The 25,606-nt window shown below is 36.1% G+C and overlaps 1 protein-coding gene across 1 annotated transcript in view; it reads right to left on the bottom strand.

Moving 5' to 3' along the window:
* The window catches only part of spon1a (spondin 1a), a 278,835-nt gene that overhangs the window by 171,606 nt on the left and 81,623 nt on the right, over nucleotides 1-25,606 (bottom strand). The window contains exon 6 of the mRNA XM_084409250.1: nucleotides 21,002-21,150. Coding sequence (XP_084265376.1) covers nucleotides 21,002-21,150 — 149 coding nt within the window. The remainder of the gene's footprint in view (nucleotides 1-21,001; nucleotides 21,151-25,606) is intronic.

Here is a 25,606-nt window from a genome sequence, read left to right as displayed (position 1 = left end):
GAGCGTAACATTTAGTACAAGTACTTCAAACGAATAAAATTTGTCACCTGTTTTCTGGGTAACATTAAGAATATCTCTATAGATTGTTGCAACACCACCGCCACGACCAATCAGACGGGGCTCATGCTTATAACAGTATCCTGATGGAGTAGACTCATTAAGACCGAAATAATCATTTGGTTTAAGCCAGGTTTCAGTAAGGCAAAGTACATCTAAACTATTATCTGTGACCATTTCATTTACAATAACCGCCTTAGGTGTGAGCGATCTAATGTTTAGAAGACCTAGCTTTAGAAATTGTTTTTGTTCACTAATAGCGAGATTTTCTGTTTTAATAACAATTCGATTTTTCCTAGATCCTGCAGTAGATTTATTATTTGATCTGACTAAACGAGGAATAGACACAATTTCTATGCAATGTTCTACACTAGTATTTATATCAATTAAGTTGGTGCAGCAGAGACTGTAATTTGGACTTTTGGTTACTAGTCAGACTCACATCTCCGTTCCCTCCTTCAGGGAGGGGTACATACGTAACCGAGACGTTCTGCTTTGTCTTTATGTTTTCATTTGCAAAACTGAGCAAAACAGACAATATTGTGTCAAAAATAACACAATATTAACTTCTTATTTATTTAACTGTTGTTTAAAATAAGTACTGAATTTGCACTTGAGCTTTTCTGGACAGAAAAACACAAGAAATATTGCACTCTTTACTCGTGTGATATAGCTTAACTAATATCATATGATTTAAAAATATGTGACAAAAACTCAAACGGGCATTTTTGCACCATATCTTGCAATTTTTTAACCCACTACTTTGTCTTCAATAGGGCTCCAGTCAAACACCGGACGAGAAGTGGCACACCTCTGATATCACCCGCTTTTGGGTTGGCGTGTGTTAATTTCAAAACTTGGTGATGTGTATGAATGATGGCTTGGAGTGTCTTGCTTGTGTTTGGATGTTTGGCATATGTATGAACACTGTAGAAGAGATGTTTAAGGCTTTGTCATGACAATCTGTCGATCACTACTTTCATTCATGTCAGTCCTTAAAATTACTTTAACTATCAACATAATGGATTGTGATAGTTCAATGAATTTTAAGGACCGACAGGATTGAAAGTAGTGATCGACAGTTATAGGTTTTTCATCTGCCGATGCCAAGAGAGCAGGAGGTAGATGTTGTAAGTTATCATTTATAGTAAGTAATCATGCCCTACAAAAAGACTTCCTTAAATGCATGTATATTGATTTTTTTTGTAAGAAACAAAACAAATTCTTACAAAAACAAAGAAATAACAAACCACAAGGTTGTTTAATATTGTTATATACACCAAACACTCCCCGGCCCATCCCCCCTAAAAAAGAAAACAGACCCGGTGCTGCAGTTTTGTATATGGTGATGAAGTGCCTGCGTGGGTTTCACATTTGTAAATTCCTGTATAGTGTGAATTTCCCACCTTCCCCATTCTTCATCTCAGCAGGAACAAACAATCCTTCTCTCAGATTGTATCATGTTTTTTTTTTTCATTTTTTCTTTTTCATTTAACATAAAAGGAAGATTAATATTGCTGTCGTCTTAATGAACATCCAGACATACAGTCTCTTCACACCCTGTATCAATTAAAGTTTTTTGCTATTGTTTAAGGCAGACTGTGTCAAAGCTTTAGAGTATGATTATTTGGTTATTGTACCCTGAGTTGTGAAGGCAGGGGAGGAAAACAGATTAGTGAGAATGTAACGCTTCCTCATCAAATGCAGAAGAAAACACCTCCAGCGGAGTGCTGACTGAATGTTATTTCATGTCAGTTCTGTCACAGTGTCAAACATCAAGCCAGTCCTTTATGTCTGTTAGTCAAGGCGCTTTTGCCGTAGAGCAAATTATTATTTTTTATCTCTCTCTCACCTACGCAACTCTATCAACAACTATGGGTGTTTTATGCTCTGATGTCAAGTGCTAAAGCTGGGAAGTTCTGCCGGCAGAGTGAAGTCAGTATTAGCTATAAATAAACTAAATTAATCCACAGTTTCTAAGTGTTGAAACATGACAATGAAAAATTAAACACTGTTATTTCCACAGAAGTGAAAAAAAATCTCAAAATTCTCCTGTCATGATAACAATTCTAAGCAATTCTAAAATGATAAGCTGTCATGATAACAATAAGCAATGTCACTGTCTCTCAACCAATTCAAGTTATCCTAGAACAGCATGGCTGTCCAATGCTTTAAGAGGGGCTGAGGTAACGATGTGATAATTAGGGTATGAAATTAACTTTTTCGCTCATCAGCCAATTTGGCTATATATATATGAAGAGTTCAGATGCAAAAGCCTCTAAGTGCCATCTGAAATTTTCTTCTAGAATGATAATTTTTATCAAGCTCATATATTTAAGTTCAGTAATTTCACTTAAATGGCAATGAAAATTACCTATTAATTGTCATTTAAGGGAAATTGCTGAACTTAAATATACGAGCTTGATACAAATGATCGTTCTAGAAGAAAATTTCAGATGGCACTTAGAGGCTTTTGCATCTGAACTCTTCATATATATATATATATATATATAAAGTTACCAGCCATTCAGAATTTCTACTAGCCAAAACAAAAATATCAGAAATAAAAAAGATCATCAAAATCACTGCTTAGATTTAAAGCTACAGTATGTAACTTTAATGTTTGAAATTAACATTTTTTAAAAATAGCTACTAATACATGCAATGCAGCACACCTCTGACATCACCCGCATTTGGGTTGGCTTGTGTTAATTTCAAACCATGGTGAAGATGTGTAACAATGATGCCTTTTGTCTTTAGAGATATTAAAATAGAGCTTCAGATTGGTTTCGCTTTTGTTTGGATGTTTGGCATATGTATAATCACTATAGAGGGATGTTTAAAGGGGACCTATTATTATTATTCAAAATTATGATTATTCCTATTATTCCTATTATTGATGATTGACTTCCGGGAGCGAAGGCTGGCGCGTCTTAGTTGCCGCTGTTCCCGGGGTGTTTATTTGTTTTAAATTATTATTTAAATTATTATTTTAATTCTCACTGAGTTGTTTCGACGCTGTAACGGTCTGGCTTATGTTTTTAAAACGATAAGCACAACATTTGGAGAGATCCGAGTCTGAGTTTTAAAACTCTGTTGTTTACACGGAGTGTTTGGCTACTCTCTGTGCCTAATATCGGAAAAATGAGGCTCCACGCGATGGTTCCATGGATCATCTTAATCTGGATTATTTTACTTCCACTATTTCAGCCTGCTGTGTCGGTATTTCTATACAGCGCCGAATAACTTCTACAGTTTAGTTCCAATCGCTACCCATCTCCTCCGTTTCTTCATTTCTATACTGACATCTTTAAGCCTCGTCGCAAATATATTCATCGCGGATCAAGACGGAATTACAATTACGATGACTCAAACTCTATAAAGTCCCTCTGTCATCACCTGCGCGTTCGACAAGGAAATTGGAACGAACTGTTGATCACTCTGTGCTAGTTCTGTGCAAGTCAACACACACCGAGCCAACAACGAACATTTTTACGTTTGGATTATTCAACATTCGTTCAATCAGCAATAAGGCGCCGCTGGTTTGGGATCTACTGAATGACTGTAAGTTTGATTTCTTCTGTTTGACTGAGACATGGCAGCAGCAAAATTATTTTTCTTAGCTGAATCAGTCCATTCCTCCAGGTTTTGCTTATGTCTGTCAGCCCCGAGTCTCGGGTCGAGGTGGTGGTCTAGGAATGCTTTATAATAAGAAATGGAAGGTCTCTACTATAGCTGTGCCTTCCTACGCTACTTTTGAATCCATGGTGCTACAAGTAAATGGACCGGTACCCACTATCATAACAACTGTTTACCGTCCACCCAAATCTAACACTGACTTTTTAACTGAACTTTCTGCTTTTTTAACTTTATTATGTTCTGCTTCTCCAAATGTGATTATGGTTGGTGATTTTAATATCCACGTGGACAGAGCTACTGCTACTGATACAAAATACTTTCTATCATGTTTGGACAGTTTTGGACTGAAACAGTTTATTGATTTTCCAACTCATTCAAAGGGTCACACACTCTATCTTATTTGCTGTACTGGAACAACACCTTTTGATTGTAGTTCACGTGACTTGTCTATATCAGATCATAAACTTGTGTCTTTCAGTGCCAAATTAACTGTATCAAAAACTGTTCAAAGCCGTACTAATCACATTCTGCAATATTAAGAACATTGATTTGTCTGTGTTTTCTAATGAAGTTGATAACTTGTTGAATACTGATGGACTACTTAGCCTGGACGAGCTGACTTCTTGCTATAATGATCAGCTGCAGAATATTTTAGATGTTGTTGCACCTGTTAGAACTCGGACTGTCTCATTTGCTCATACTGCTCCATGGCATACCTCTGAGTTGCGTCTGTTAAAGGCTAAGGGGCGTCAACTAAAGCGTTTATATACGAGATCTGGTTTAACTGTGCACAAGGAAATGTATGATCACCACATCAGAGACTACAAAGAAGCCATTTCTACTGCTAAAACTAGTTATTATGCCAGTATGATAAACTCTGGTGGTGGGAATACAAAAATGCTGTTCTCAACAATGAACCGTATTTTGCGACCACCAGATGTTTTCTCGTTGCATTCGCATTCAAATACTACATGTCGTGAGCTTAGAATTATAAGGTTCTATCTCCGTTTAGGGTAGTTCTGAGATATTGAGCATCAACGTTTTTACATCCCAGCTGGCAAAACTGTTATGTAGTATAATCTACTATTATAGCTCAACAAGACCATCACCCTACAGGTACTTTGAGGATAGAATATCAAAATCCTGGCACATTTGGAAATGGGATTTTTTAAGATGGCCCAAATGGATATAGAACCTTATAATTCTGAGAGCTCTGATTCTGTTTGGAATTATAAGGTTCTATCTCCACTTTTACAAATAAAACCCCACATTTCAAAGAATAAATGTATATAACCATTGATTTTAATCAATTTATATATTTATAATACAAGCACACAGCTTGTAGTATATAATATATAATAGTATAGTATACATCAAAGCCAAGCAAGTTTGTAAGAAAAAAAAAATATATATATATATTTTCAAAGAACATGGACATGAAAAAAAATTACAGCTAAACAAAAAATGTTTTCTTCACATACTACGCCCCACTCCTCTGTACTGTAAAAACGTTTAGGAAGCATCTTACATACATTAAAAACGGTTAATTTAGTAGATTAAAACATACAAAATATTGTGTAACATCATGAAAGTTATGTTTTCATCCCTTTCCACCCCCACCCCGAGATCTGTGCTCTGTGCTCTGAAACATTTTAAAAACAGTGTTAATTTATTTCATTAAAAACATTCTAAACACACTTCTAATCAATAATGTATTGTTGTAATTCATTATTCTTTTTTAAATCCTCCACCCTTGGCATCCTCTCCTCTCCACCCGTATACCCCCCCCCCCCCCCCCCTACACAAACTGTTACTAAACATCATTAAACACTTTTTAAAAACACATTGTTAATTTATTTTATAAGCTAGTGTTAAACTATGAGACACTTTGAGAACACGCTATGATAATAAACCTTCATTCAGGGTTTTGATTGGATATGAATCTACTGGAGATAGAACCTTATAATCCCAACTCGGTTTATGTTTTGTGAGACGGAGCCTTTCTATTTTATTAATAACTACTAACAAAATATTTTTTTTACAAAAATAACACCACACAGGCATTAATAAACACCTAATGGATCAGATTATGTCAAAAACTCAATTTCGACCAAAAGTGGAGAGAGAACCTTATAATTCTAAGCTCATGATGTGATATTTTTATGAATCATTTCAATGAAAAAATTTTAACTATTCATAAGAATTTAACACCCAACACCGGGGCATGTGGTTCATTCTCCTCTCTTTATGATGCTTCCAATCTAACTGCTCTCTCTAGTTTTTATTTGCCTACTGAGAATGAAATAGCTGAATGTGTTCAAAAATCTAAATCTACTACCTGTCAGTTAGATCCTATTCCTACACATTTTGTTAAGTTTTGTCTACCTTCTTTATTACCCTTGATAACAAAAATTATACATTCTTCTCTTATTACTGGTACTATTCCTTCATCCTTTAAAGTAGCGTCAATAACTCCTATACCCAAGAAACCCGGTGCGGATTGTAACAACCCAGAAAACTTTCGACCCATCTCTAATTTACCCTTTCTTTCTAAATTATTGGAAAAAATTGTTGCTCAGCAGGTACATACTCATCTAACGGATAATAACTTGTTTGAGCAATTTCAGTCTGCTTATCGTCCATATCATAGCACGGAGACAGCACTTATTAAAGTCACAAATGATTTGTTAATGGCTGCAGATTCGGGACTTTTATCAATACTCGTTCTTGTTGATTTAAAATCAAGAAGAACGAGTATTGATAAAAGTCCCACTATCTCACATAGCATTTTACTGGAAAGGTTGATTTCTATTGGGATCACTGGTACAACCCATGATTGGTTTAGATCATATCTATCTGGTCGGACTCAGTTTGTTCAGATAAAACAATTTAAATTGCGGATATCTCAGATAACCAGCGGTGTACCTCAAGGATCAGTATTGGGCCGTATTGGGCAGTATTGTTTATCGTATATTTATTGCCTCTAGGACAGATTTTCCGTAAAATTAATATAAATTTTCATTGCTACGCTGACGACACCCAGCTCTATATATCTTCAAAGCCTAGTTCGATATTTCCGTCTTCCTCTCTGTTGCTTTGTCTCTCTGAAATCAAATCATGGTTTACATGCAATTTTCTCAAGGTTAATAGCGCAAAGACTGAAATTTTATTAGTAGGCACTAAAGCAAAACTGCGTAATTGTGAAAGTTTCTCACTTGCTATCGACAACTCTGTTATCTTTCCTTCTTCTCAGGTCAAGAGTCTGGGTGTCATCCTCGATAGTACTCTGTCCTATGAGGCACATGTTAATAATATTACACGGTCAGCATATTACTATCTGCGAAATATTAATTGTCTCCGACCATCCCTTTCTGGTAATAGTACTGCTGTTCTGGTGCATGCATTAGTTACTTCTCGAATTGACTATTGCAACTCTATGCTCAGTGGTGTCTCACAGAAACTCATTCACAAACTTCAGATGGTTCAGAACTCAGCAGCTCGGATCATTACACGAACACCTTTGAATGAGCATATAACTCCGGTATTAGAGCTTTACTTTTTACTTATAAGGCTCTTCATGATCTAGCTCCTTCATATCTGAGTGAACTTCTGTATGTGTATTTACCTACTCGATCCCTCAGGTCTTCTGCTTCTGTGACTCTTGTAGTACCATCTGTGCGTTTGACTACGATGGGAAGTCAAGCTATTAGTTGTATAGCTCCGACTATTTGGAATACTTTACCACAAGATATACGCAATAGTCTTAGTTTCTCAACTTTTAAATCACGTCTTAAAACTCATTTTTTTAGATTAGCCTATTGTGAATCTTGTCTGGATGTTACAGGGTCAGATGAACAGATGTGTGTTTATCCGGTGGAGAGTGGCTGAAGAAGGCTTTGAGTGAGTATACTACAGAAATGAATAACAAAATCTATTTAAATATTAAGTTGTAGTTTATTTTAACCCCTTACCAGTCAGGGATCACTGGTGATCCCAGATTATTTTAGTTCAAAATATGTTTGAGCTTATATATCTCAATATTAATAACAGCTAATAACAGCATAATAACTATAAACTCTCAAGGGTTGGCTTTCTAAATGTATGTGTGTTATGTTTCTATTCAGAATTACTTATGAGCAGTAACCTTTTTATTTTGGGCATTTCATGTATGCAGCACTTGCCAAAATTGGGGGTGATGGGGAAGGGGTTTTAATTATTGTAATTTCAAACAGAGCTATTACAGCACTTTTCTGATTCTTGATTTCTGTGTATTTGCTGCAGAGCTTTTGTGCAGCAGGACCTGCAAGGGAAGATGATGGCGGCGTTTGTGAAAAAAAGCGTTTTTGTCTTCTAAATAATATTGAAATCAAATGACATTGTGCGGTTAAAATGACTGCTTTTGTGTTAGGTTTGTGCATTTTTGTAGGATCTGAAATGCCAGCAGGCTGGTGTGAACACTGAGGATGAAGAGCCCAGAGCTGAATCCTGGAGATGGTGCCATGGACGAGACCCTCCATCACTCCACCTGCCCTTATGAGACCCTCCATCACTCCACCAGCCCTTATTGCCTCAGATTGTGAAGCACAACACATCACGCAAAAACCTCAGCACCTTCAGCCTACATACATGATTGTAGTTTCAATAAAGCTTTGTTTCATGTGTTGACTTGTATATGCATTTGTTTATTGTGTGATGGTGACTTTGATTCATTCTTTTACTAATTTATTGTAAAAAACATTGTTGTCAGTAAATAAAATATAATTATTTAATTAATGCTTTATTTATTGTTTGAATGAAAATGTAGATATGTTCACTATATACACATCTAGAGTGTATTCATGTATAGCTATTTCATATGACATACATATTAATGATACTTTACCAAAGATACATTTTTCGCATATAAAATCAACAGTTTTCTCCAAAGGCGAATCTTTGCACAGCTGCCCTTTGTGCAGACATTACAAATGCTGAGGAAAACCGTTCTAGGTAGAGCTGTCAAGTTACTGATGTTATGAGGTATAGGCTATATATATACAGTGCTATGCATAAGTGAATACACCCATGCTAAAGTTGACTAAAAAGAGGAATAAAAAATCATATTTTGGAAATTGAACTTAATGCCTTCATTAAAAAAATTAGGAAAAATCCAACCTTTAAGGACACCAATTTTCTTTGTGAATGAATAATGTATCGTAAATAAATAAATGTTCTTCCTTAAAATACATGGTGCATAAGTGAGTACACCCCTATGTTAAATTCCCATAGAGGCAGGCAGATTTTTATAGGCAGAAGTATTTTTTTTATTTTTTTTTAGGATACTATGCATCCTGATAAAGTTCCCTTGGCCTTTGGAATTAAAATAGCCCCACATCATCACATAGCCTTCACCATACCTAGAGATTGGCATGGTTTTATTTCAGTTAGCCTAAAAGCTAGTTTGATTTGCATTGAGAGATGATCTTATGGAAAGTACCCCATGCCAATCTCTAGGTATGGTGAAGGCTATGTGATGATGTGGGGCTATTTTAATTCCAAAGGCCAAGGGAACTTTATCAGGATGCATAGTATCCTAAAAAAAAAAAATATATATATATATATATCATGGGTTTGCATACATAATATGATATTTTATACACAGGAAAAAATAACCTACAAGGTTGAATATCTTAATATATATTTTCTTAAATAGTTCATTATACATTTTTAAAAAATGCATTTTTTGTTATTTATAGGCCTGAGCGATGAAAAGAGAGTTAAATTCAACAAGAAAAAGAGGACAACAAAGCAGTAATTGCCACCTTTGCTTGTGGTTGAAAATGTTTGGATATAAAATAAAGAAATTAGCAACATATTCAAGAGATGACAATTTTGGGATTTCGTAATAAAAATAAATAATATCGTTAAGGATAAAACGCTGGGTCACATTAGTAGGGTTAAATATAAGAACTCAAATCAACCCTAAATGTATTCACAAAATAGATGGGCAGCAGTTTCTTCAAAAAGACCACAACATAAGCAAGTTTAATCAATATCAAGATTTACAGATAGATGAATTAAACGTGTCGTTCAAATCTTTTAAGTTGTTGTGCTTGTGATAACGCGTCGTGGGTCACATGATAACGTCAACATGGCAGATGTCCGGTTCGCATTCATACTCAACGAGATCTGGCTATAAAGTACCTACTCTTTTAGCGCTCGTTAAGTAAGTACTTATTGAAATTAAGTATCTACTCATTGAGTTTGCGGTTTCGAACGCAGCCAAAACAAACTAAACAGAACACAACTGTGACAGCTACAGTGAGTAAACAGAAATGGCGGACCCTGTGCTTCTCACTCAGGGCTGTGTCGATGCTAATAGGGAATATTGTCACCAGTCATGGGAGGAGCTTCCCTACTCATACGTAAAAGTAGGGGGAAATCTGAAAACACACGTTTGGAGAGATTGTTAATTATTTATGGGGATTATAAAAAATAAAAAATAAACCTATTGGATGGATTTGTATAATTATAGGCTTGTTGTTTACACACACTGTAGGCACACATCTGTGTTCAAACACCTTATAAATATGGCTTTTGCATAATAGGTCCCATTTAAAATTACAGCTTTAAATGTAATACAGTAAAAAAAAAAAAATGGGAAAAGTGTCATACACACAATGTCCAGTGTCTCATGTAGACCGCAATAGTAGAGCTGACTAGCATTGCTATCATCTGTATCTCAGGTGGCACCTTATTTTTGTCCATGAGGGGAGAGAACAGCAGTTGTTCGGTCAGGAAATGGAGAATTTTACAATCCATCTGAGATCCTCTGGTGGCCTGTGCCAGCAGAACCTGAGTCAGAGACAAGGCAGCCATTAAAAGCACCACAACAGCAGTCTTCTCATTAGCACCACACTGAGCTGAGGTAGCAGCCAGCTGCATACACAAATTACCAACTGGGTGAGAAGTGAGGGGAAAATGGTGTGGCAATACAATGACATCAGCTGCTGAGGCCATATTTTTATTCAAGCCTATAGTTTACAGCTCAGATAACATCAGGAAAAGGGGATATTTTAATGACCTAAACAAAATCTGTCTAGGTATTGCCCAGGTATAGTCTCAGGCTCAGGTAGCATGCATTCAGACATGTCACAGACATGCACAAAAAAAAAAAGAAAAGCGAAATATTGATTTCCCGAAACCATACTTCCAACAGACATTTACGAACAGCACTGCAAACTTGTGTGACTGGAACTATAGCTCTCGACCAGTGGTTAGAAGCATAGTTTCTTGTTAGTATGACATGGACACGAGTGAAGTACAAAGTTTTGTTTGCAAAATAACTAATAGGTTAGCAACCAAATTTGTTTACAAATTGAACAATATTCAACGAGGTAATCCACTGATCTAAAGATGGGCAATACCAATATTTATAAAATTTATTGTGTTTGTCCAATTTTGAGTAAAAAAAAAAAGAAAAAAAAAGTAAAGCCCCCCAAAAAAGAAAGAAAATATGTGACCCTGGATCACAAAACCAGTCACAAGTAGCACGGGTATATTTGTGGCAATAGCCAACAATACATTTTATGGGTCAAAATTATCGATTTTTCTTTTATGCCAAAAATCATTAGGATATTAAGTAAAGATCATGTTCCATGAAGATTATTTTGTAAATTTCCTATGGTAAATATATAAAACATTTATTTTTGTGAGTGAATGCAGCACAATTGCGAACATAAATGTAGAACTTTAAAGGTGATTTTCTCAATGTTTAATTTTTTTTGCACCGTCAGATTCCAGATTTTCAAATAGTTGTATATCGGCCAAATATGGTCCTATCCTTACAAACCATACATCAATGGAAAGCTTATTTAGCTTTCAGATGATGTATAAATCTCAATTAAAAAAAAAAAAATTACCCATGTGACTGGTTTTGTGGTCCAGGGTCACATATAATTATTATTTTTGTTGTGTGTGTACACATACCAAACTTTATGCAGAGTTTTTTCAACAGCATTCGATTGTCCCTCTAGATATTCATTTAATTGTATAATGATTTATATTCACTGGTATTTGTTGAAAGGGATTCATGACTTTTTTGGGCTTTTTTCCAAACACAATATGTTCTTTGCAACCTTTCATCAAAATAATTGCTTTGCCTCTGAAACGACTTCCCTTTTTGGCAGACATCACAACTATCTATTTTTCTTCCCCCTGTAATATAGAGACAATCTTAATTAAATAAATTTTGATTGAATATTCTATTTCACATTTCAAGAATAAAATGACTAATTATGTTTCAAACTGACTTTAAAAGTGAAAAGAGAACATCTTTTTGGTTTCAAGTAAAAAATATACCCAATGTTGTCAAAAGAACACTTCATAAAGCGAGGCCTTTCAAGATATGCAAACATACAGCACTAACATATGGCCATGTGGCATTTGGGTAGGGAATTACACGGGTGAGAACACAAACAATCACACTCTCAATGCCGTGTGGAAGCAGAGACTCTTTAGAAATAGTAGAAGCATAAAGGTTTTGGAGAAAACATTAGTGTTATCTGAGCTGAATGAGATGGATCCACCGAAGCATGGATATTTTTTTTCCCCAATTACTCCCCCACAGAGCGTCAACAATGACCTGACCATTTATGAAAAAACATTTTAGCACACACCAATGACTAGCAATGGCCTCTAGAGGGGAAGGCACATCATGATGATCTGCGGTGCAGGAAATTGAGAAGAAAGACTGCTTATTTATCAACAGGATATGGCTCTTTATCAACACAAAAATGAAGAAAACAATACAAACCAGACAGAAGGTTGAACAGATGGGAACACAGATATAAAACTTGTCAAAGCTGCTGAAATGGTCTGAGCTACTCAAAATAAAGCCGTCATTTACAAGCCATCTCTACAGCCACACCTGTTTGGCTGAGCAAGGCAATTTCCACACAAATACTGAGGAAGAAAGACTCTAGTCCCTCTGTGTATTTTTTTATTTTTTTATTATTATAATTTTTTTCACACACACTAAACCCTGACTGAATTTTCACAGCAAATAGACTGTTTCTGTCCATGTCAGCATTCACAAGGAAGCATTTCTTGCTTCAGAGTTCAAATTCATCATAGGTGATTAGTCACCTCTGCCAGGACAAGACAGTAAGGAGCAACTAAAATATTTCGGAAAATAATAATAATAATCATAATAATAATAATCATAATAATAATTGCTGTTTAACATGTTAAAAAATAATGCAATAAACAGCATCCATTTTTTTTTATTCCTTATAATACAGAAGTAGCTAGGCTAATATCTTTTCCCCACATTCTTTGGCTAGTATATGATCAAGCTATCTGTGCACGGCTCACCAGCTCCACAAAGCAAGAGAGAGAGGCCAACTGAGGATGGGCCGCATGTACCAGGCTGTGCTCACTCCCATGTCGTCCTCTTTGGGGTTTGATGGGCTTGTCGTGTGCGAACTATGTGTAGGACACTGTAAATGGCAAACTCTGAACATGCTTGACTTAAATACTTGTACATACTGTATATACTGTTATTATATTGAGAAGATTAATTCTCGCTTAAAAATATTGATAGAAAATTAGTATTGCAGACACAGAAACATCACCAAACACACAACATAAGAGGCAAAGCCAAATGTGACATTTCTTATAATCGGTTTATGTAAATATTGTTCTAAATTAAATTAAAAGTTATATATTTTTTTAATGCTCTGTAATTGTTAATAAATGATAACACTCATATTGTTGTTTATTTGCATGCACTTTACTACTCAATTTACAATTATGCAAGTCAGGTAACAGTGAAAACATGTCCACAAAATCTGTGCTGAATGCAACTGGCACAATGCAATTATCCATGTTGCAGGCGGGTTCTGAGTGCAAGGTTGTGATGGATTCAGAAGACTACCAAAACCTGGCAAAATTACCAGCACTGTGATGTAGGCATCTAACTCAACTTTAAAATTCAGAAAGTGCTTAAAGATGGTTAAACTAAATTGCAGGTGGTCCATAATGATGCACTTTTTTGTGTTTGGTCTTTTTAGTTATTGACCTCATTTTTAATTCTAAAGAATTTAAAGTAAAATATCTTTAATCATGCTGTAGTGGACTGGCCATCCATCTAAGGTGTTTTCCTGCCTATGGCCCAAGAAAATTGGATAAGCTCCAACTTCCTCACAACCTACAGAGGACAAGCGATTTGGAGAATGGATGGTAGAAAATTTTCCTCTGGCAATAGGTGATGTTTCATTTCAATGAGAGGCAACTCATAATTCCAAATTCTTTTAAAAGCCACTTGAAAGCACAGTCATTGGATAGATATGAACATAAATGAGACATCTCAGACAGATGGTGCTTCTATCCTCCTCGAGAGAAGGAAAGATGTCACATTGTGGAGTTCCCACCTGTTGGCTCACTGTGCCAAACACCCCCCACATTCATCTCATCTAACTCTGGGTTTCGACCAACTGCTTCATTTCGATCTAGGTGGTAACAGCGCATAATGATTCCTCGATTTAAGCGCTGCTATTGTCAGAGTGATTCATGTAGCTCGGATAATGCAAGGACTCTGAATAGACTTCTGTGCTTGAAGCCTATTGCATTCAAGAAAAAAAAAAGTTCTAACTGAGCATTCATGAACCTTGTAGATTGTATTAATAGTAAATGTAATATTTACTGTGAACTGAACAATCAACATCAGCTGTGACATTGAAGTATTAGACCATTAAGAACATGCAAAACCTTTGCTACAGCATCAACAGGTGTGACCATTCAATATGGCCTTATCCGTTGTTCACTATGTAGGCCTGATGTTAAAATCACTATTCAAATAAACATGACTTGACTAGAGTAGACTAGACTAGACTAGACAAACAGTGTTAAATACATGCATAGGGCTGTATTTCCTGTGCATTTTGATTCATTTACATAAAAAAAACCTTTATCAAAAGTACTTATTGTTCACATACATTTGCAATAAAAATTATTCAACCCCCATTGCAAATCAGGTTTATTGGCAAAATGTACAGACTTTCAGCTGTTTGCAATGAACAAATCAAACAAAAGTAATTGAAATAGATCAACACAACAAATGCTTCAAGTGGTTTCCCCAAATTCAACTGAAAATGCAACTTTTAATGACTTCTGTAGTCTCATAATTATTTGACCCCCTCACAACAACACAAATCTGCAAAACAGGTGTTGTCTCAAGCATACCTGATGCAACTAATCAAGGGCTTCATTAGTTGCACCAGGTTTGCTTGAGCTAGAACACATGAAATACCTGAACTGGCTAGGTTTGTTGAGTGTCATGTTTGACTGCATATTAGAAATATGGCTAAGTGAAAAGAATGGTCCAAAAGGTTAGGAGAAGATATCAGCGCCCTTCACAAACAAGGAACAGGATACAAAAAGATAGCAAAGGCACTAAATGTTCCTAGACACAATTGGAAGCATAGTTCGCAAGTTCAAAGTTAAATCAACAGTGGTTCCCTATTAGTCAGTCACATTCAACGTTGTGTCAGAACTGAACTGACGAATTGGGATCTCGTCTGAGAGCCCAATCACCTTCGAGTGTAAACTAATCGAGCCAATGCACATTGGCATGCAATATTTGCATCAGGAGCTCGCCCCGCGAAGCGGGTATATTAAGCGCGTGTGCTATGCCTTACCACTCTGATCCCCCTCTTCTATCGCCAGCGGGCAGCGGTGTGCGGTTCGAGGACGCAATGCCTTCTCACGTACCCCCTGCCCAAACGTGGAGCCAGGTAAGTGTTGCACCGCACACTCAGACCCACTCTGGGACGTTGTGCCTAGGGCTGTAGTCAAGTCCACCTATGTCAAGTCCAAGACAAGTCCAAGACCAGGACTATCGAGACCGAGTCAAGACCGAGTACAAAGAGGTTCGAGTCCAAGTCAAGTCCAAGTCCAAAGAAGTTCGAGTCCAAGTCAAGATCGCATCCAACTGAGAAAGTCAAGACAGAGACAGAAAAAAAAAGAATCCTCTTCAAAACCACTTAACCATCTATTCTAATATAATCATTTTGCATTATTATTTGTAATGATCAAAAAGCATGTGTGCAGATTAAAGTGTGCATATTAGCTGCCTGGTTGTTTTTAAATTCACTACAGGTTTAGAATAGAATACTTGAATTAGTGTTGTCAATAAAAAAAAAAAAATAAATAAAATAAAATAAATAAATAAATAAATTAATTAATAAATTAATTAAAAAAAACTAGATTAATCACAAAAAAAAAATTGTTTTTATAAGTTTTTAATATTATAATGTAATAATTTCCAGTATTACTGATATTAATACAGCTACTGACATCTCAAGGAAATAGAACCCCCACGGATCTCACATGCGCCTCATTCTCTCACAACTCTTTACATGTTATACTTTATATAACTAATTTAAGACTGCTCTTATGAGGATACTAGACAAAACAGACATTTTGGGATTAATGTGAGTGTTATTGTTCGTTCAAGCGTGAAAGAGAACTGGATTCTGGCGCGCTGTCTGTGCGCATGATACTGGAAATTTATTTTTTACAGCCATTTTTGATCATATTTACCAGAGGTGCCATTAATTCTGACCACAACTGTATAAAGAACACCAGGTTTGTTGTGCCATGTGGAGACGCTGTGTTTTTCGTTGCGAAAGCCAAACTACTTTGTTTGGCCTTCCAAAAGAGGACACAATTAGAAAACAGTGGGGCAAATCCATCTTTGCTCATAAAGATAATAAACGATAATAAACAATATTCGCTTAAATACTGATTCAGGCAAATTATCGGTGCTGGTACTACTCGACCTCAGTGCTGCATTTGACACTGTCGATCATAACATACTTCTTGACAGGCTGGAAAACTGGGTGGGGCTTTCCGGGATAGTCCTAAAATGGTTCAGGTCATACTTAGATGGGAGAGGTTATTATGTGAGTATAGGAGACCATAAGTCTCAGTGGACATCCATGACATGCGGAGTCCCTCAAGGCTCAATTCTTGCACCACTCCTGTTCAACCTGTATATGCTCCCAATGAGCCAAATAATGAGAAAGAACCAAATCTCTTACCACAGCTATGCAGACGACACACAGATTTACTTAGCCCTATCGCCTAACGACTACAGCCCCATTGACTCCCTGTGCCAATGCATTGATGAAGTCAACAGTTGGATGTGTCAAAACTTTCTTCAGTTAAACAAAGACAAAACTGAAGTCATTGCGTTTGGAAACAAAGATGAAGTTCTCAAGGTGAACGCATACCTTCACTCTAGGGGTCAAACAACTAAAAATCAAGTCAGGAATCTTGGTGTGACACTAGAGTCAGACCTTAGTTTCAGTAGTCATGTCAAAGCAATAACTAAATCAGCATACTATCATCTGAAAAATATCGCAAGAATAAGATGCTTTGTTTCCAGACAAGACTTAGAGAAACTTGTGCATGCTTTCATCACCAGCAGGGTGGATTATTGTAATGGACTCCTCACTGGCCTTCCCAAAAAGACCATAAGACAGTTGCAGCTCATACAGAACGCTGCCGCAAGGATTCTGAGCAGAACCAGAAAATATGAACATATCACACCAGTCCTCAGGTCTTTACACTGGCTCCCAGTTAAATTTAGGATTGATTTTAAAGTATTATTACTGGTATATAAATCATTCAATGGCCTAGGACCTCAATACATTGCAGATATGCTCACTGAATATAAACCCAACAGATCACTCAGATCATTAGGATCATCTCAGCTAGAAATACCAAGGGTTCACTCTAAGCATGGCGAGTCTGCTTTTAGCTATTATGCCAGCCGCAGCTGGAACCAGCTTCCAGAGGAGATCAGACGTGCTCCTACAGTAGTCACATTCAAATCCAGACTCAAAACACTTCTGTTTAGCTATGCATTTACTGAATGAGCACTGTGCCAATGCTCGTCCGACTGTTTGTACTGTACTGTATTTTATTTTATTTTTCTAAACTGTTTTAATTATTCTTATTTCTTTTATTATTTTAATTTCTTCTATGTAAAGCACTTTGAATTGCCATTGTGTATGAAATGTGCTATATAAATAAACTTGCCTTGCCTTGCCTTGCCTTTGCGAGTACATTCTGGTGCTTCTGACTCACAGACACAGCCTGTAAGTCTGTTTTCATATTTTAAGAATTTGCCACTAACTATTCAAACACGAGTTTTGAGCAGTATAGAGTAGCGCTTGCTTGTCGTTTCTAAGATCACAAATGCAGACATGGTTTTATGTTTACATAGTGTTCTCCCCCGTAGCACATCGCGACGTGTAAAAAGACAGTAAAGTCATTATAATCAGTAATTATGTCCCCAAAGAAATACCAATCTGATACGATCTGGTCCAGTCGCACTTGCAAAGTTGATCGATCAGCTTGGTCATTTGCATTTTCCAGTTCAGATTCGGGCTCGAATTGATAAGGTATTTCCGACATTATTACCTGTCATTATTGCTTTGGGAGCTGATGTTCCAAATATGGTTGTGATATTTCCATCACACGCTTAAGGTTTTTTGGGCCAATCACAATGTACAGGATGGCTGGCCAATCAGAGCAGACCGCGCTTTTCAGAGCGATGAGCTTAGTAAAAATCGACGCGTTTCAGAAAGGCGGGGCATAGAGGAGCAACAGTAATGTACAGTATGTATAAAATAATGACTTTTTTTAACCTAAAACCACGTAAACACATTGCATTAAACCAAATACACAAAATAATTTTCTTTTTAGAACCATCATATGACCCCTTTTAAAAATTTAATTTTTTTATTCACAAACCACGCATAAACGTTATTTTCTCAAACCTACAAACTTTTACATACATGTTTGCTCACATATTATTGTAGCAGAGTTTGTGCTGAATACAGTGTAGTCAGACTTTAGCTATGAAAATGTTTACAGAGCAACTGAGTAAAAAAGTAACAGAAATAAGCACAAATGTCAGGGCATGTCAGAACACCTCCAGGGCACAGAAAACACCTCAGACACCAGAGGATTACACTGTAGTACATTTAATCAAATGCTTAATTAGATTATGTAAATAAATCGTAATACACCTAATTGGCACCAACATTTAAGCATAACAATTTGATTAACATGTTGAATTGAAGAATCATTTCTGGTAACATTTTACTTAAAGCCTTTGTGTATAATGCATTATATAGGTATTCATAATGTATGTTATAAATACATTATATATTTTCATAAATAATTATAACCAAAGTTAAAATGCATTTTAATACTTGCAGATTCCTTGTTACATCTGAAATTTGCTGTTTGCATCGTACTTTCAAAAGGTGTTATATAAGTATTATAATGTATATGAAACCGATATTTTTAATAGTGCCTGGACCCCACTGTTACTATAAACTGTGATTGTCTTTGATTTGATCTGATTTGACCTGTGTAAAAGTGTAAATGTCAGAGTGAACTTACTTTCCAGTCACTGGCCAAACATGTTTCAGCCAATACCCATATCACAACATGGATCTCTCCAGCTCTCTAGCCTCCAGTAGGATTTGTTTGCTATCTGGACCGTAAAAACCCAAGGAGAATAATTATCAGTCAAACCAACTGTAAACTGTCCTGCTTACAACATACTCAAGAGCCAATGTAACACACAGCGATTTGGCTCACATAACAGATCTACTGGAGAGCTGCCACACAGTGATACAGTACCTCCTTCAGGGTTTCTATCACTTGCTCAGATGAGCTGAAGTATCTTTGGTGCACTGACTTGAAGACTTAATTGTCAAAGTGACATTTCCAACCAAATCAGCCAATGTCATTTGGATGCCTGAAATTCATTGGTCCAAAGAGACAACACAATTGTACTTATTTCAGTCCAGTTGAATGTGTTAGTATAAAGCTTTTAGAACAAAGAATGGTGCCTTCCAATCCTCAGTGAGCCAGAAGCAACAATTGGATGGGGAAAGACTCAGGGGGTTGACCATCATTTTGATAAGTAGTAATTTGCTTTGGTGAAACTCATTTAGTGTAAAAAACAACAAACGGTAACACTTTAGCTTAGGACCCAATTCACACTATTAACTATTTGCATATTAGCAAGCATATTACTAGGATATTGGCAGTTTATTAATACTTATAAAGCACATGTTAATGCCTTATTCTGCATGACCACATTCTACATCCCTTAGTCCTACCCAATAACTAAACTTAACAATTTCCTAACTAACTATTAAAAATACGTAAATAGGAGTTTGAGGCAACAGTAGTAATTAATAGTTAGTTAATAGTGAAAATCGGCCCCTAATCTAAAGTGTGACCATAAAATATAATAAAAATAATAAAATATATTATTATTATTATTATTATATAATTAAAATTATTTTATTTTTAAATGCAACAAAGCCAGATCAATCATATTTTAAATAAGAAAAGAATCACTCTGGTGATGTTGTAACTTGCTAACAGTGTAGAATAAATGAAAAGCTTCACTGATTTATTACATTCAAAATCACTATTAAACTGTTATATTATACTATTGTACCTGCACTACTGTAAGAAAGATGACAAATGGGAATGTAAGAGACATGATTATTGAAATAGAACTAAATTTAATCATCTCCCTCATCCTCTTATCTTATATCTTTTCCATGTCAATTCTCAGCTGATCTTGCAAATGGAAATGCATTGTTCGTACCGGGAACCAAACATCTGAGCCTTTCACAGATCTCCAAGAGCATATGCACGCTCTACTGAACTTAGAGAAAAGGCAGCAAGCTTGTCAATTGCAAAGGTCTTTTCTCAATGCTCCTCACAAAACAACCTCAACAGCAGGTAATTATGATGCTCCAGTGGAGAACTAATGTAATGATCAACCTGATCCATTTCAGCTCTATTTTATCCTTGTATTTCCATAGACACAGCTTTTAATTCTTACTCTTATCAAAGTTCTTCAAGGACAAGCAGGATAATCCCCACCCAGCTGATTTATGATTAAACCATTATGTGTTTGCAGCTGTGGGTATGCAAGTTGAGTTTGTCTAAAAAAATACATTACAAAACATACAAAGCTACCCAGGCAGAATTTAGAACACAATATAACCACTGGAGAGCATTAAGATCCCATTATTATTTTAAGATATACTACACAATCCTAAAACACAGAAGATATGGCCATTTCATTAACAGACAGTTGGCAAATCCTTAAAAAAACAAACAAAAAAACATACACTTAAAAGGACTATAGCTTCATTTTTAAGCATTTGGCAGCTGAATAAATGAACAGTTTGGGTATGCAATAACTCTGCACCCTTACCTTTTGACGGATCTCCTCCTCCATCTTGACCGGTGAGCCCAGTTCAGCGACCTGTTTGACCCCATCACTGGCATAACCTCCATACTCCCACAATATATAGTTCTTCGAATGGGAAGCTCCAATGAGGGCCGACCAGTGATTGGCTCTCCCTGTTAAGGTACAAAAGTCCAAATGTCTTAGAATAAGGCATAGTTCACCCAAACATTTTTATTTTGTCATTAATTACTCACCCTCTTGTCGTTCCAAACCCGTAAGACTTTCGTTCATCTTCTGAACACAAATTAAGATATTTTTTGATGAAATCTGAGAGCTTTCTATCCCTCCATTGACAGTTACACAACTACCACTTTGACACTTTAAAATGTTCATCGAGACCCATCTGCGTCATCATCTCAGTTCTCGCGCATGCGTCGTGGCGCTCTCGTGCACTCACATCAGAGGCCAACACGGAAGAAAATGAATAGTTGAATAAAGTCGTTATTTTTGTTTTTTTGCTCACAAAAAGTATTCTCGTCGCTTGATAAACTTAAGATTGAGCCACTGTAGTCACTTGGACTATTTTAACTATGTCTTTACTAACTTTTGCAATTACATAGCAGACTATGAAGGAGTGAGCTAGCTCTCAGATTTCATCAAAAATATCTTAATTTGTGTTCCGAAGATGAACGGAAGTCTTACGGGGTTGGAACAACATGAGGGTGAGTAATTACTGACAGAATTTTCATTTTTGGGCGAACTAACCCTTTAATGAAATAAAAGGCCACTTAAGTGTACTTAAAGAGTACACTTTCATTAATGTTTCTTATCACACCTAAAATATGCTCTCGTGAACGCACGTCGGAGACTGATACGGAAGAGAAGAAATTGTTGAACAAAATCATTATTTAATTTTTTTTGGCACACAAAAAGTATTCTCGTCGCTTCACAAAATTAAGGTTGAACCACTGTTGTCACATGGACTATTTTAATAATGTCTTTCCTACATTTCTGGGCCTTCAAAGTGTTAATTAAATAGCTGTCAATGGAGCCCCCCTGAGCCATCGGATTTCATCAAAAATATCTTAAATTGTGTTCTGAAGATGAATGAAGGTCTTACGGGGTTGGAACGACATGAGGGTGAGTAATTTAACACTTTAACACAGTAGTTTAACACTTTTAAATATTTTGTTTTATAATAATTCAAATTAAACATTTTAAATTATTGTTTTAATAATCTTCTCTAATGCTTTAAATAAGTACACTGATTTTGATATATTTACTAACTCAAGCACATGTAAAGTACTTGTTAATCATTTTAACTGTTTGTGTAATTCGATAATACGATTATATGTATTTGATAAATTATATTTAATGCCAGTCAGTAGTACATTCAGAAGTACACACCATATTTAAAAGACAACAAAAGCAGTTATGAAATGTACTTATGTACGTAAGTGTCCCAGTTAAGTTGGTCAAAAAGCACTCTTAAGCTCAACTAATTGTATTTAATATAAATTTAAACTATAATATATTTCATTTAGTTGCAATAAACATTCAGTGTCAAAAAACATTGCATTCATTTCACATTTAAGCATATTCTTTAAAAAAAAAGTACTCTTTTTATAACTATGCTAAAATGTACTTCTTTTTCACAAGGGTTGCATTAGAAGACAGTCAGATTAAAATATCCTGTTTCTATACATATCCTAATGTAGCACTTGGCAATAATAAAACATCCCAGTGCAATGCAATGCATTTTGAATCTGGCATGCAACATTTCCCAGTTTTGTTCTCTCCTCTTCTCCTCATAATTTCCTATCCTATCTCCACTATCGCTCCCAATAAAACTGCCAAAAAAAGACAAATATAACGTCAAATAAATATAAAATTTCAGGAAGAAGCAGCCATAGCCATATTAATCTAAATGTTTCTACAAATTAATACTTTATGTAAAAAGCACTTCCTGACTCTCATGTGACTGGGTTCACATTAGCCGTTTGCAAAGAACTCTTATTGTAACAAGTCAACAATTGGCACAGCGGCAGCATCAGTCAAAATGTGATACTATAGTCTCTAGCACAGAACATGGTCTACAACAGCCAAATCAATGGGAAATGTGTTCTTAATTAAATTACCCTATATATAATTAATACATTTAATTTTATAATATTTGTATATTACAACATTAGGTACTTATAAAAGATACAAAATAAAATGTTATTAGGGCTGTTATTTGTTTGCATTTTTAATGAAATTTAATTACACGGTATGTAGATTAATTAATTAAGCACAAATGATTGCACATACCAGTATTTGTTGAGAAAAAAATAGAGTAAGTCAAACACTTCACATTATCATAGCAGATGAAAGCATGAAAAGGCATTACAAAGAATGGCTTGGAAGTCAATATTTTCATTGTTTTATTTGCATATTATTGAACAAATAATCACTGGTCCACAGTATAAGAAAATCAATAACACATAAATTCATATGGTATATTCAAGACCCTGGAGCACTGATAGTAAATAAGGAGAAGTTGTTAAATGGAATCAGGAAATAATCCAAGACAGAATAAAACTCAAGTCGCCTGTACCTAAATATTTGTAACTAAAAGGCTATGCTACAGTAAACATACAAGTTAAAATGTTTGCATTTTACATAACACTACAATCATTAAAAGAATAATCCTGCTTTTCTGATGGAGAGGAAGCATCCCTCCATTGTGCAGGAGCAGTGTGAAGCTTTAGAGGATCTTTGTGTGCTGTGTACAACTATTCCACGATGGCTTCCAAAAATGTCATATAAATGGTTTCCACCTCCCACAAAATGTGGTTCTCCCAGAGGGGATGGTCAAAAACTACTAGAATAGCTCTACCCAGGGCTTTTTTGAGTCTATGTCCTCAATTTGTCCCCTTAGCCAAGTCCTTCAATGGCAAGTTCCACCTTACCACAAACAAATACTGCACTTAATATCAATGTTGTATCAGGTTATGGTGCTACATTAAGCTGGAGTTATGACAGACAGTCCTTCTGTGAACCACTGAAAAGAGTTTCACAAATGAAACATCTTACCTGTAAAAAAGTTAAGAAATGTCACACTTCTCTTTCAACTTTATAATGTCCTGCACTAACAATATAGTCACCTTGTAGGAAAATTAGGTATTAAGTTCCAGATCTCCCAGTCTGAGCCTTTAAAGCCCTCAATCTAATTTCTACTCACCAATTTAAGATATTCCACAGGAATGACAGAGTGTTCACACTGGCTCTGTGAAGAACAGCTTACCACATCCTCTCCGTGCCGCTAATCCGCTCAATCCGTCAGGCCTGTATCAAATCTTACTGATGTGCTCTTATGTTCCAATGCTTATTTTTTATATATCCTGCCAAACACACTATCTCTCCATTTCTCCTCTCTATCTGCTTCAAAAATATGGATATGTATTTTCTTGCAGACATGCCCTTGATCTACTGGGTTGACATGATAGTTGTTTTGAAATTAAGCTTCAAGGTTATGGGCCCTATTTTTGCTATTATAGCGGCGGATTTGCCAGGCGCACGCCAGGAGCAGTTCACCTCCGAGGAGACCGAAGTTCTCGTCAGGGCCGTAAAAGACAGAGAAGTTACATTGTATGGGGATGGGAGAAACCCACCCAAATAAGCTTAGGTTAAACAGGCGTATAATAATTTTGGTAAATGTGTAAGCTAGATTTATGCCTGTTTTTTCACATCTTCATGGACACCACAATGATTTCCCTCATGTGGAATATTTTTCCTTGTAATTATGTATGGTTTGCAAAAATGGCAACTGCTGCATCTGTGTGTAGATGAGAGGAGCAAAGTGTATGCACGTTGTGTACACGCTACATTATGGCCAAGCATGCGCCCTTAAAATAGCATCTGAACGCGCCACTGAACATGCACCACTGACTTTAGACTAGGTTTGTCCTGGTCTGTGGCGGAATTGTTTTCTGGAACTGCAAAATAGCACCAGGGAACGTTTGCGCCGGAACACGCCACCTCTTTTCGCTGAACCGCCCCCCGGGAGCGCAAGTTCATTCCCTAATTTACCAACGTGCGTCTATAGAGGGAAAAGTCCGCTGTGTGTCGGGTGCAAGATAGGAATGATACAATTGTATACGTTGGTGTACAAAGTCAATTGCGCTGGGTGCAAGATAGGGCCCTATATGTGTAATGTTTTTGATGTTAAAATACTTTCTCATAATTCCAGTTTAGTATAATGACATCTACAAGTAAACCAGTTTGATTAGTTGATTTTCGCAAGAATGTATAGACAGTGGGGCGAAATAAACAGTGACGTTCAAAACACTTTCATGGCAATCAGTAACAGTTTTACAAATTGCTGAACTGGTGGCAAATTTATGAGTTTGCATCACTGATACATTTTCATATGATCTGCTTACACTTCACTTGTGGTTAGATTTAGGAGTGGACCTTCATGTTTTTTTTTCTTTTCTTCTAAAAAACATACATTTTTGTACAAATCAAAATGTAAAAATTGATTAGAATTTTCCATCAATTTGCCCAAAAAATAAAAATAAATTAGTTATACTTCATCTTATTCTCTAAACACCTGCATTCTAATCACTGTCCTTCTTTTCAGCGCAA

This window comes from Rutilus rutilus, assembly GCF_951802725.1.
Source record: "Rutilus rutilus genome assembly, chromosome: 5".
Lineage (NCBI taxonomy): Eukaryota > Metazoa > Chordata > Actinopteri > Cypriniformes > Leuciscidae > Rutilus > Rutilus rutilus.
Note: the sequence above shows the minus strand (reverse complement) of the source record. Positions and strands in the feature narration are given on the sequence as shown.